The 12,181-nt window shown below is 40.8% G+C and overlaps 1 protein-coding gene across 5 annotated transcripts in view; it reads right to left on the bottom strand.

Annotated features, from left to right (window-relative positions):
* Positions 1–11,594, bottom strand: part of ptprua (protein tyrosine phosphatase receptor type Ua) — a 170,570-nt gene extending 158,976 nt beyond the window's left edge. For 4 of the 5 annotated variants that reach the window (XM_026349674.1, XM_026349673.1, XM_026349672.1 and 1 more), the window contains exon 1: positions 11,313–11,594. In XM_026349674.1, the coding sequence (XP_026205459.1) occupies positions 11,313–11,382 (70 nt within the window). In that variant the 5' untranslated portion in view covers positions 11,383–11,594. The remainder of the gene's footprint in view (positions 1–11,312) is intronic. The other variant, XM_026349671.1, reaches the window with a different exon arrangement.
* Between the last annotated feature and the right edge of the window lie 587 nt (positions 11,595–12,181).

Below are 12,181 nucleotides of genomic sequence, written 5' to 3'. Positions count from 1 at the left end.
CTTCCACCGATGTAATCAATAATCCCTCTACCTCCCTCCTGGATTCCACACACTTCACTCTTCTCCCGCTTCCTTCATTTCTCTTTGTGCCTCTCTTTTTGGCATTTTCGTTTTTGCATCACTCCATCCATATGTGATGCAGCATGTACACTTGAGACTTTTTGCTTATTGAATCAATGATTCAGGACCTCCTATAATGGCAAGCTTATAAAAACCACAACATCACGCTCCGGGCACTGCCAGAAATACATCTTATAAAACAGAATGAGAATTTTAGATGTATATACCTCCAACATTCTTGGCTAGGCTGATGCATTCCTCTGTGAATGCAAAGATGCTAGCGCTTGTTCATTTCCATGCAGGTCACAATTCATCAGCTTCTTGCTCATGAATGTAATCCTTTACGTTTATCTGTCTGAGTTCAGAGGCCACAAGGGCCATAACCCCCACACTTGATACTGATGCAGGCAGCATTTGGAAGCCAAACACAGCAGATGCTGGCTCGGGTGCTACTGCATCGTATACCTGCCAAAATACTGCCATTGTCTGAATCGTTGCCAAGGTGGGCCCTCCAAATAGAAGTCGGAAATGGAAGAGAGGGAGAAGGAAGTTCTGAGAATGTAATTTCTGTCATTTCTAAAAGAAGCCTAGGACAGATGGGTTGAGAGGCAAGGGAGGCAAGACAAGGAAGCAAGGTGTACCGCTGACAGGGTTTGATTCCCATTTGGAACGCCTACGCTGGGAGAGTTTATTAATTTCTCTCTATAACTAGTTAATCCTGAAAAAAAATTAGCTACTTTCACACGCCCTGCTGCAAATTGACACAGTTCCTCCCAATCGCAGCGGGAGCTGCTTGATGTAAAGGTGTCAGGATGCTTCAACTGAAGTGCCAAACCAAGACTCCGACAAGTACGGCCACTTCACGCAGTGATTAACCAGGTGTGAGGAAAGTGGTGTAAAGATGGAGGGTGTAGGGTTTAAACTTCTCTCTCAATCTCTCTGCTTCCATTCATCGCACATCTACTTCTGTCACCTTCTGTATGTGCAAATTAGTGCATCACCAGAAAATGCTTTTGATGACTGCCTGACTGAAAGGGAGGTACTGTCTAAAAGAGAGGCACCAATCCAATATGCTGGATCCATATTGACATTCACAATAATCTTTGGAAGCAAACCAGGTATCTAAACAAGATGTGACTAATCTGCACTGACTTTGCTATATAATTCTGAAATTTGTTCTCTATTATATTCACTCAGCCATGTCGGGCTGGTGGCTTTCAGCAATGCACCAATGCCTGGCTTAAATTAAAACAATTCAGTGTGTTATATATTTTGGAAAAACAGGTCACTAGTATCAGATCAGTACCAGCGGATGTCATCTGTTGATACCGTAAGAGGTGTCAGGAAAAAAAAGGTTGGCTTGGAGCACTCCTATTCCCATTTCAATGGACTACATATTGCCTGACAGTGTGGTCAGGCAAACATGGCAGACAGCCACACAGCAGCTGCTCAGGAGAAGTTGGGAAGGGGGGGTTTTGTGCTGAAAAAGCACTTTAAGGAAGGTATTACTCATCACTCCCCCCACCAACACCATCACTTTTGAAGCCTGAACTCTGGAGCGCTGACACTTCATGTGTACCATTACAAAGTAAGACTCTTCAGAAAAAAGGGCAACACTGAGCAACAAAAGCTTGGCACTGATACAAATTTACTTACAGAAAGAAGAAGTGAAGAAGGTGGCAATGAAGACGTCCCGCAGCGATAGCAGACACACAGGTGTTGCTGCTCATGCTGCATAACCTCCCCTGCTGTGCACAGTAGGGTCACTGCTAACCTTGACAGGGGTGAACAGGTGCTGCTGCAGTGCCCTTGTTCACACCATTGAGGGACATGTCATATTATTTATTTAATAATTTTACTTTTTTTCCCCTGTTCTTTCAAGTTTCTCTTCAACTTTTAATATCTCTTGTGTGCCGCAGGGACACTCAGAGGCCCACAGGTTTGATAACTCTAAACGCCTACTTTTTAAAGTGTAATATCAAGAGATACCTTGGGACCCTAACATCCCAGGTCTTGCTCCATATCACTGACTTTTTTTTCTTTTCTTTTCTTTTCTTTTTTGTATGTTCAGAAAATGAGTTTGGGGTTTGGCAGTTAATCTAACTTTAGTTTATCAGCACTGTGTCTTCTACATTAACACAGTGCTGGACTAAACATGTGAGCTAGAGAGGGAAAACTCTAGGAGGTAAATATTTGAAGGGGAAGGAGCAAAGCTGAAAAGAAATAGCTTTTGGCATCATGCAGTTATTTTCCCCCAAAAGCTGCAGAAAGGAAAGGAAGCGAGAGGAATGGTACTCCCACAGTTTGGCGCCTGATGTCATCTCAATCTAAAGTGACACTTGCTGACAGCACCACCACAAAAATCATCATGTGGCTGAACTTCGACCCCTCCTGCTGAATCCACCATTCAGTCGCCTCACGCTGCAGCGATAATCGAGCACCAGCTTCCTCTCTGCTGCTAGCGTCACGACTCAACCTGTCATCAGCCGTGACAGGTCCGACCGCGGGTTTCATGGCCTCGGAATAGCTTGGACAATTGGTTCAGCCGCAGAGTGTAAACACACCATCGGCTAGGAAGCACAAGCAGTAAAGGAATATTCATGAAGATTATTCATGGTTGGCTGTCAGCGGCGGTGACAAATCTAGGAGGTAATGGCAGCAGCAGCCGAATCTGATGGTGAGCCAACTAAATGGACAGGCAGCCATCACTGCAGAACAGTCATGCTCCTGCATATCTCATCTCAGTGTCCAACTCATCCTTAATACAAGCACACAGTCATAGTTACAGCCAACAGGATTCAACATCATCAATCTCACCTGCCATTCCCAACAAGCTGGCCACGTCTGTGTGCCGAGAGCAATGATTTCAATACAACTGGGTAAATTATCCTTGAAAGGAAAAATCCTCCCTCAAACACTATTATCTATCATCAATCTGTGATGCTGAGTGCACTCCAGGGCTTAAATTTTGATTAAGTGCTCTAATTTGCTTCTCTGGTGTTTCCACTTTCCCTCAACCTTCTAACTAGTGCTAAGTATCATTTTGGATTTTTCAAATTTAAGAGCAAAAACATGATACCTAAGCTTACAAATACAAAGTTACAAGTTCTGGACATAGCAGAAAGTTTGAGGATTCAGAAACACAGGAAGTTGTAGCACAAAATAAAGAAAAAATTCTAGTAGCATTTAAGATTCTGCAGAATTTCTGCAAAATGTGAGCTAATTTGTGTGTTTGATTCCAGGTTTAAATGATGTTCAAAGTGGTCTCATACTGTAAGAATGAGAAGCTGTGAAATGTTTTATCTGATCAGGCACTCAAAGACAACTTTACCGTTTTTGATACTAATATTTGGTACCAAACATTAAGTAAAATACTCAGCACAGACCACTGACAAAAGACAAAAACCTGACCTTTACTCCAACTGCATATGTTGGACCAACAGTGCATGGGCTAGTACAAGTATACCTAACAAGTATTCACCTTGTCATTTTTTTGTCCATTATGGAACATGGATTTTTTTTCTGGCTGTACCAGATGTGAATACTTATGGTCAATTGCAATCAATTATTTTCAGCTTTTCAATAATTTACATTTATTTATACAACTTTGTAGCCTTTTTTGTACTTTTTTTTGTACCTTTTTTTTTTTAAATCAGCCATGATTCAATGTTGTAAAAAAAAAAGGGTGAAAATAACTTTTGTAGTGTGGTAATATACCGTTTTGGGGGATATAGCAAGAAAATCAATGTACTTTGTTTCTGACTTTAATTTCTGTCAACAAGTGTGAGTCATATTTTTTTTTTGTTTTTATTAGTTTACTAAAAGTAAAGAAAATATATAAATAATATAATATAAAATTTTTTATAAATAATTTGTTAATTTTTCAGGTAGAAATGCAAAACATTATATTCTATTTGATGCCGAAAGGATTTTCCTTATTTTAATTCCTTGTCGTGCTAGGATAGTGAATTTCTTCCATTTTGTTTATAGAATCACTAAATTGTGATTGGCAAACTTGCTCCTTTCTGGCAGTTTGAATCAAATTGTTTGGACTAGACCAATTATTGGTGCATTTTTATAAGTAGGCAGAGAAGGAAATAGTTGACTCAAGATTTCTTCTGTCCTTTGAGCCAATCACCCACAAATTGCAGCATACTAGCACGTTGCAATAAAACATTAGGAGGCCTCACACAGGCAACAGTTTGAACATAAAATTACTGCTTTCTTTTGTTAAGTTGTTTATCATTAAACCTTTTCCTTATTTTATTTTTTATTGTGCTAGTATTTTTCTTTATAGTTTGTGTAACAGCAAGTGCCAATAATGTCCATCAAAGGTACAAAAATAACAAATATTAACCTTTTTTTGAGTTTGTCACTTCTCGTGTCTTTCAGGGAACATATAAGAAAACTTTGGTTATGTGCTAAAAAGGCAACAAGCACCTAAAGATGAATTTGTTTAAAGTTCTTTCCTTCAGATTTGACAAGATAAGTGTTCCTAGTGTTACCTAGTTTGATGACATTTCCCTTCTTGAGGCTGTTTGAGGAATTAAAGAGACACTTTGCTGACATGAAACGTACACGTTTTCAGAGACAGATATTGTTGTCAGTGCAATTACTTCACTGCAATTGGGTAAGCCACCTAAGCTGCTGCTTTCAAAGTATCATCCTCGCACTCTCTGTGCTCGGTGGACAATTTGAGAATGATCTGTGGCAGACACTGAGCTCTTACACCGAAGAAGAGAGGGGTTAGAGGAGTGCAGAGATATTTTCTCACAAATGTCAAAGTATTATCTGTAGTTAAAAAGTCTGGATGCTTTAAACTTTCTGGAATTTGTTACTCCTAAACCAGGTCAGTTCTCTGAAACTATAATCACGGTACATACTGCCTCCACAAAACAGCAGAATGCCTGGATTTTAGCTCTGACACTGACTAAAGCTTCCCCACCTACTCGCCTTTTATACTGTAAACTACTGAACTAACTAGCAGTGCAGGTGGTGCCTGCAACAAGTTTCCCCTCTGGACTTGCCATTGCTGCATATATGTTTTTTCCCTTCCATTAATGTCTTGATGCAACAAAGGCTAATGGTATACTGTAGGAAAAATAAAACCCCAGACCTACGCTGAGTGTTTCATCCAGCAGCTCATTATATAGTTTGTTGGTAAAAAGCAAACTCAGAGGCGTGTAAGGAATAAAATCAGTCACAGAGAGAAGACTGAGCAACAGCAATCACAAACCCAGCAGTTTCCTTTAAAGTAATCTAAATTGAATACCAACATAAGCATTCACCAGCATGTGAGAAAGTCTAAAACTGAGCAAATCAATGTTATTGTCTAAACATGTTTAGCGATCAGCTTGACAGGCAGCGCAGCGCCTGCTGGCACTCCTCCATCTGCTCAATAATGATTTGTTGTCGATGGGGGAAAAAACAACACGTTCCTAACACCTGGAGATGCCGGTCCTAGTTCTCTCCAAGGCCAAGGCTGCTCTGGCAGCGCTGTCAGCTCCATTAACAACGGATGGTGGTGACATGCACGTGCAAGCAGCAGACGCAATGGTAGATTAATGTCATAAACATATTGTACTAGGCAGTAGTGGTCCAGCATGTTCACATTTCTAGCATCAACATGTGGCTTCAAACACAGGCCCTGCTTAATGATCACCTGGACAAGTTAGTCAAGAAGATCTAATGTAACACATTTAGCTGGTATCAGGCATGTTACTTATAATACTCACAGACGAAGTAACTTTACTTTCTTAACTACTCAGCATCAAAAGGAATTAGTTATGTTACTTTTCTTTCAATACTGAGACACATGTGCCAGCTTCATTTTAATTCAGTGAGCCTGTGTTAATTGTTCACTTATGTTATGCTAAATACATGTTAAAACAGATCTATTTTGATGTTTTCCACTTCTCTTGTCGCTTTTCTCTTCCTTTAGATAAATGTTTTTAATGACTCATGTTGTGCTCTGGGGCTATTACAAACATACATGCAGTCAAATGTGATTAGTTAACCTCACGAATGAGTGTTAGCTAGTAGATAGATTGGAGAGTAATACAGCAATATAGCTTAATAAGAGTTGTGTGTTCAGCTGTCAAGAATTATACAAAGAAGTGATTTTTGATTTATGACTCCCTCTCATAACCAAACCCACATATTCTCATTCATTCTGAAATATGTCACATTACTGATTCTAAAAAGGCCATTTTCAGTTTCACTGTGACTCCAAAATATACCCAGAAAACATTAGACCGAAGTGACACACAGTGTCTTCTTGTTGGTCTTCTTCTCTCTCCACTGTCCTCTCACCCAAACCAGTTGAGGCAGATGGCCGCCCACCCTCCAGCCTGCTTCTGCTGGAGGTTTATTAATTAAAGGGAGTTTTTCTTGTCCACTGTTAGCAAGTGCTGCACAAGTGGGCTTTGCTGAGTTTCCTGTAAGCAGTTGTATTGTTATATAGGTCTTAAACCTTACATTGCAGAGTACCTTGAGATGACATTTGCTATAAAAATAAACTCAACTAAATTGAACTGAATTAAAAAAAATGCAATTGAGTTATTGTATAGAAATACATTGATTGAGACATTGAGACATAATTGAGACATACGTTGTGCTTATGAGAATTGTGTCACTATACATGTCTGTCATGCCTCTGCTTTCTCAGTAATACCAATATCAGGCACAAAAACAAGTACTACAATGTGCCTAAACAATTAATTTGTGCTGCTTGTTAATACAAATGATGGCTATGGACGGCAAGTACAATGCATTTTAATTCTAGTTAGCACTGAACATAGAAAGTAAATGTTAGCCTTTTTTAGCCGTTAGCTTTCTACTTATCATCAACTACATAGTGTAGTTAAATCTAATAAATGACCCAGTGATTTTCCTCTTCACAACAATCTTTAGTTGATCTAATAGGTCACAATAAATTAGTCCCTGATGCAAGCAGTTCTTGTTTCTAGAGCAGCAAAGAGTTGCTGCCAATCTGGAACCAGTTTTTCTGGCCAACAGCCAGTTCTTTGGCTGAAAATGAAAACAGCCCTGGAAGTGGCATGGTGGTACAGGTACATGTGCATGTACTAGTGGTTTATGTTAGTAAGGCAGGTAAGAAGATGCAAAATGTACTGTAAGTAAGACAAATCTGACTCTAGAAATTTTATTTGGTAGAGATTTTTGCTTCCATTATTCTGAATTATTAGGATTCTTTCTAATAGTGATTCTATCTTGTGCGGTTCTAATAGTGTTACTATCACGTTTCAGTTTGAAGCAACTGAAAGTGAAGGTGGTTTGCAAAGAAAGAGAATTCATAACATTAATAAATTTTCAAAATTTCAAATTATAGTCCTCCTCTCCTGTAAGTGTCTGATACTGCCAACCGCAGCTGGCAGCTGATGACTAGCACACTAGATGTTAGGATAGATGAACTGTTAGCAGAAGGCGCTGCACTTGAGCATAGGCAGGGACAATAAAGTCTGTTCGAGTCAACATTGCATCTCACCAATTCCACTCCCATGGAGAAAATTGACTTCAGTAGCACAACAGCAGCTCTGACTTCTTCCTCAATGATAAGGGGAAATCATTTTTAGATAAATAGAAGTAATCACACTGCAGTTTCATATAAAGGCACTGGAGTTTTCCAAGTCTCTCGCAGCTATTCACATGCCTGAGAACTTATAATAGCCAATAGCCCGTGAATTCTTCCACTGTGATGATTAAAAGTTAAATTGTAATTCCACCTTTACAAGTTTGCTTTAGCCACACTGCCAATAAGGGACGAGCAGAATGACTGGCAACTAACAGCAGAAGCAATTAAAATGTCTCAAAAGCCATCAAAGTGGCCGAACACAGGGGAGGAAAAGCCTTATTGACTTGCACCTCATCCGGGGCTGTGACGCTTTCACTGGCTTTGACTGTCAGGGCTGCTTTGGCTGGCTGAATGTGTCCACGCATGTGATGCTTGACCATTTAATAGCCCATTTAAATGGAAGGAAAAACAGTCTCATGTAGATGCTTGTAATATGCAATCCATTTAATGCTGCATCGAAAGGATGAGGGATGAATTGTGGGTTGTGCCTATGTTATCATCTCAAGCTGGTCAATTTTATTCATTTCAAGCTTAACTACGTTCATTTTTCTTCAGCCAAACAGACAATTAAAGCTGGATTGTTTAGTTTCTTGCTTCTGAAATGTAGTCTCATAGCTCCGAAGGCTTGTAAGTGTCTGGTAAACTATTTGAACTGGCCAATATTGATCAAAATCTGTAATTTTCTTCCCTTATAAAATGGGTGATAAAACAACCCTTGTTCCTTCGCCAGCTCATTATCATGAACTATAATTACAGACTGTACTCACAGTCTTGAACAACGTGTAGCTATTATGCAGTTCACCATTGTTCTATTAAAGAATCCTGTGTTATTTCCTCCAGAACAACCACATTTCATCACTGCCTTTTGTGTGAATACACTCTCCATTTTTTCCATTTACAGCCTCCACATTAGCCCCAGGAGAGCTGTGTGTGTTGGGCTGTTTTCCGATGGATTAACACTGAGCCGGATCCACACCGCTACACACCAAAGACCCTCACTACATCCTCCCAGCATCCCGTGAAAGCCCACCTTCTTGTGTCAGCGCCCATTTTCACTGTGGTCTTTTTAAGCTAACCTCCTTCCGACCTCTTGTGAGTGTTTGCAGCGGCGTGTCAGCTCCGTTCAGTGTTGGGATTTGCTCACGTGGTTTCGTTTCAAGATTAAATTATCTTCTTGCTCGGACTCCTTGGAGCCCTTTCTAACAGGGCCTGGGTGAAACTTAAACAACACACCAGGTTTCACCTCAGCAAACTCACATTGTTTAGGTGAAGCTAAAGATCTGACTGTAGCCACACACACTCCACTTTGATGGGGGAAGATTTGCATGAATACAGGACAATAATAAAGATGAGGTGGGACTTCATGTTCTTATTTTTGGCCATCAATATTAAAACTACAACATTCTAACTACAATAGATTCTGCCATGACAAATGTGCCTTTGATCATTTGTATATGTGTGAAACCTCAATACTTTCGCCAGAAATGTGCCTTTAGCATTGAGCAACAAGTATCAAAATCTGGCAATAAATGGCAGGCAACCTGTGTCAGTCCTTGCAAAAGCAGCACTTTGGGGTGCCCTGGTTGCCTAAGGGTAAGTGACCAACCATGTGGTTTGTGTCTAGCAGGGAACCTTTTGTCTGTTGTCAATCCGCATCCCCTCATTTCATGTCAACTCTCTGCTGTAATCTGTCTAATAAAGTCACACAATAATTAGTCACATAATTTACAGGGAACTAATGTAAAACTACAATTTTTTTTTTTTAAATAGCATATATTGGACCTTTAACAGGCCTATGACAGGCCTTGTTTAATCACGTAGGCCTAAAGTCTGGTTTAATTTGTGGCTGGGAAAAACTGGATTTAATTCTGGAAAAAGCTGATAGAAGAATCAGGAAAACAATTGTGAATCTCACCAGCTTGTTTTATATACTTCATGGATCCCCATGTGAAAATGGTTGTTGGACAGTTACACATAAACGATGGCTCTACTACATGGTTTCAGCGTCTTGTCGAAGGACACTACATGTGGCCAGCAAGAAATGGAAATGGAACCACCAAGCGTATGGTTCAACAACTGCTCTACCAACTGACCCGCAGCCGCCCCCACTTGCCAACTTTTCTTCTTTTATCTACCATATATGAGAGTCAAAGAATTCTCTAGGTTCACTACACATGAGTAGTTAGGACCTGCTCTATTCTGACCTGTTCCTTCTGTGTGGCAATAATTTCCCACCTGTGTCTATTTTTAACAGAAATTATTTCCAACAAATAAACTGAATTGGTGCCAACTGGTGATGGGACAGTCTTCTGTGTTCTGTGTAAGCTCATAAGACAGTTGGCTTGTCACAATAAATCCTGCCTGCAGAACCAACTTGATCCTGGAGAGCAGGGAGTGGCTCAGTGCACGTCTGTTCAGCACCTGCTTTTGGATAGCTGTGTAACTGATACCAGAGTATTTATATCGGAGCTACAACGCTCGCACAGTTGCAAAGCATTTCTCACATAAAGCAACTGGCACTTTTACTTGAGACAAACTTGACGGGGTGTGACCGGAGGCATTTTTGTTTTCCAACTGTATTCTATAGCCTTCCGCAAATGATAAGGATCTGAGGCCTTTAGAAGGTTTCCAAAAGTGCTTGAGCCATTCAAATGTTAAACCCGCCACAGGCAAAAAGGAAGAGGATTTGAGCTCCTATCTCAGATAGACTCTGTGGATTTCAGGTATTAGGGCTTAAAATCTCTGTTTTCTCTTCTCTGAACACTTTTAAACTGTCTATCAAACTTCTGACTGCTATGCACACTGAGAACTGGATCAGCTGCCAGTGCCGTTATTTAGGGCAGAGCACTGACTAATTCATCTCCACTGTATTGCTTTGTAGCAGCAGAAAACACACTCCTCTTGAGTCGCTCTCTCCAAATTATCTTCCCAAATAGCTTGGCTGCAAACTGAACCAGTCAACCAAATTATCCCCTGAATCAGCAACGTAATTATGCAAAATGTTCCATCAATACTGTTAACATGCTGGCAAGTGAGCAGTTCATTTTATATACATCAGCATTGAGGGGATAACTTAATCACTGAGATGGAATTTACATTTTCTGGGATGACACACTGGCGTAGAAAATTGTGTTGCCACCTACTGAAGCCTGAACAATAAAAACATGACAGTAAGCATCATGATGCTGAATGCACTTGACAGAGACAAAGAGACACAGAGCAGGAGAACAGGGAGAGAGAGGGTTCAGGATTCAGCCACTTCCATTCCAAAGCCCGCCTTCTTCTAACTTTGCAGATTTGATATTGAGAGGACCTGTATTTAGGAAATCTCACCACATAGCACTGAGTCGTGCAATGAAATAATGCTGTGATTATACTCTGTAGGTGCAAGTATTCCACATTTCATGCCCTCTGGAATATTTCACATTAAAGCGCAAAGTTCGCACCACTGATTTTAGCCAGACCCCGATTTCTCACAGCTCGATGCACATTTAACTTTAGAGTTGGGAAACAGCAGAAAGAGCAAAATGCAATCTAGACTTGAACTCGTGTCTTGACTGTGGCTAGAGACCATCGCTGAACCTAGAGATCAACTTTAAAGCATCACCCATATGCGTAAGGGCATTTCTTCACAGCGCACTGTGCCAAATATCTCTGTTACCTGTTGGTCCTTCCATACTGTCTGCGTAGATCCTGACGGCCAGCATCAGTAGCAATGCTGCTGAATACATGTTGGCAGGAGAATTAAAGTCCAGCACGTTTTTGTTTTGTTTTTTGTCTTTCTTTCTTTCTTTTTGTCACAAGAAGAAAATCCTAGAGAAAACTCCAGCAGCAGCAGCAGCAAGAGGAGGACTGGAGAGAAGTTGTGCGCTCAGCTCCATTCATCGCTGAGTCCCCCTGAAGAAGCGCTGCCTGCTCGGTTCTTCCACAGCCCGCACAGGGAGCATCTGATCTCGAGCTAAAGCGTTCAAAAACAGCCCCCCTTTTCCTGTAACGGCTCCACTACTTTTTTTTTTTTTGGACTGTCAAGCGACGGAGTGGGACGCAGGAATGCGGGCCTGCGGCGCCTCCATGTGGCGAGGACGTGGATCTAAACATCCATACGTTACCAGAGGCAAAGTGGATCAGTGAATTAATACTGGTACTGTAGGTCAACATGTTGACTTAGAGGGGACGTTTTGGTCTCTGTGTTTCTTTTAAGTGCATTTTTGGCTTCCAACAGGCTCATTTCTGCTTATTATTATGCTAAACCCACCAGATGATGTTCTGACTCACTTCTGCTGGTGTTTAGGGAGTAACATCCTGCCAAAGGCTACAAAATTTGTACCCATGCTGGATGGCAGTTTAATTTATTTGCTAATATGATACAGGAATAGCTGATTCCTCTGTTTGTTATTAGTGTTTAACATACAGCAGGGAGATTTACCTGGACAGCTTGGATTCAAGCCACATGTGAAGCGCCTGTAGCAAACTCAGCCATTGGGTCCCTCCTTGCAGCAGCTAACCCTCAGCTCTGACCTTGCCTGTGGG

This window comes from Anabas testudineus, chromosome 11 (genome assembly GCF_900324465.2).
Source record: "Anabas testudineus chromosome 11, fAnaTes1.2, whole genome shotgun sequence".
NCBI lineage: Eukaryota > Metazoa > Chordata > Actinopteri > Anabantiformes > Anabantidae > Anabas > Anabas testudineus.
Note: the sequence above shows the minus strand (reverse complement) of the source record. Positions and strands in the feature narration are given on the sequence as shown.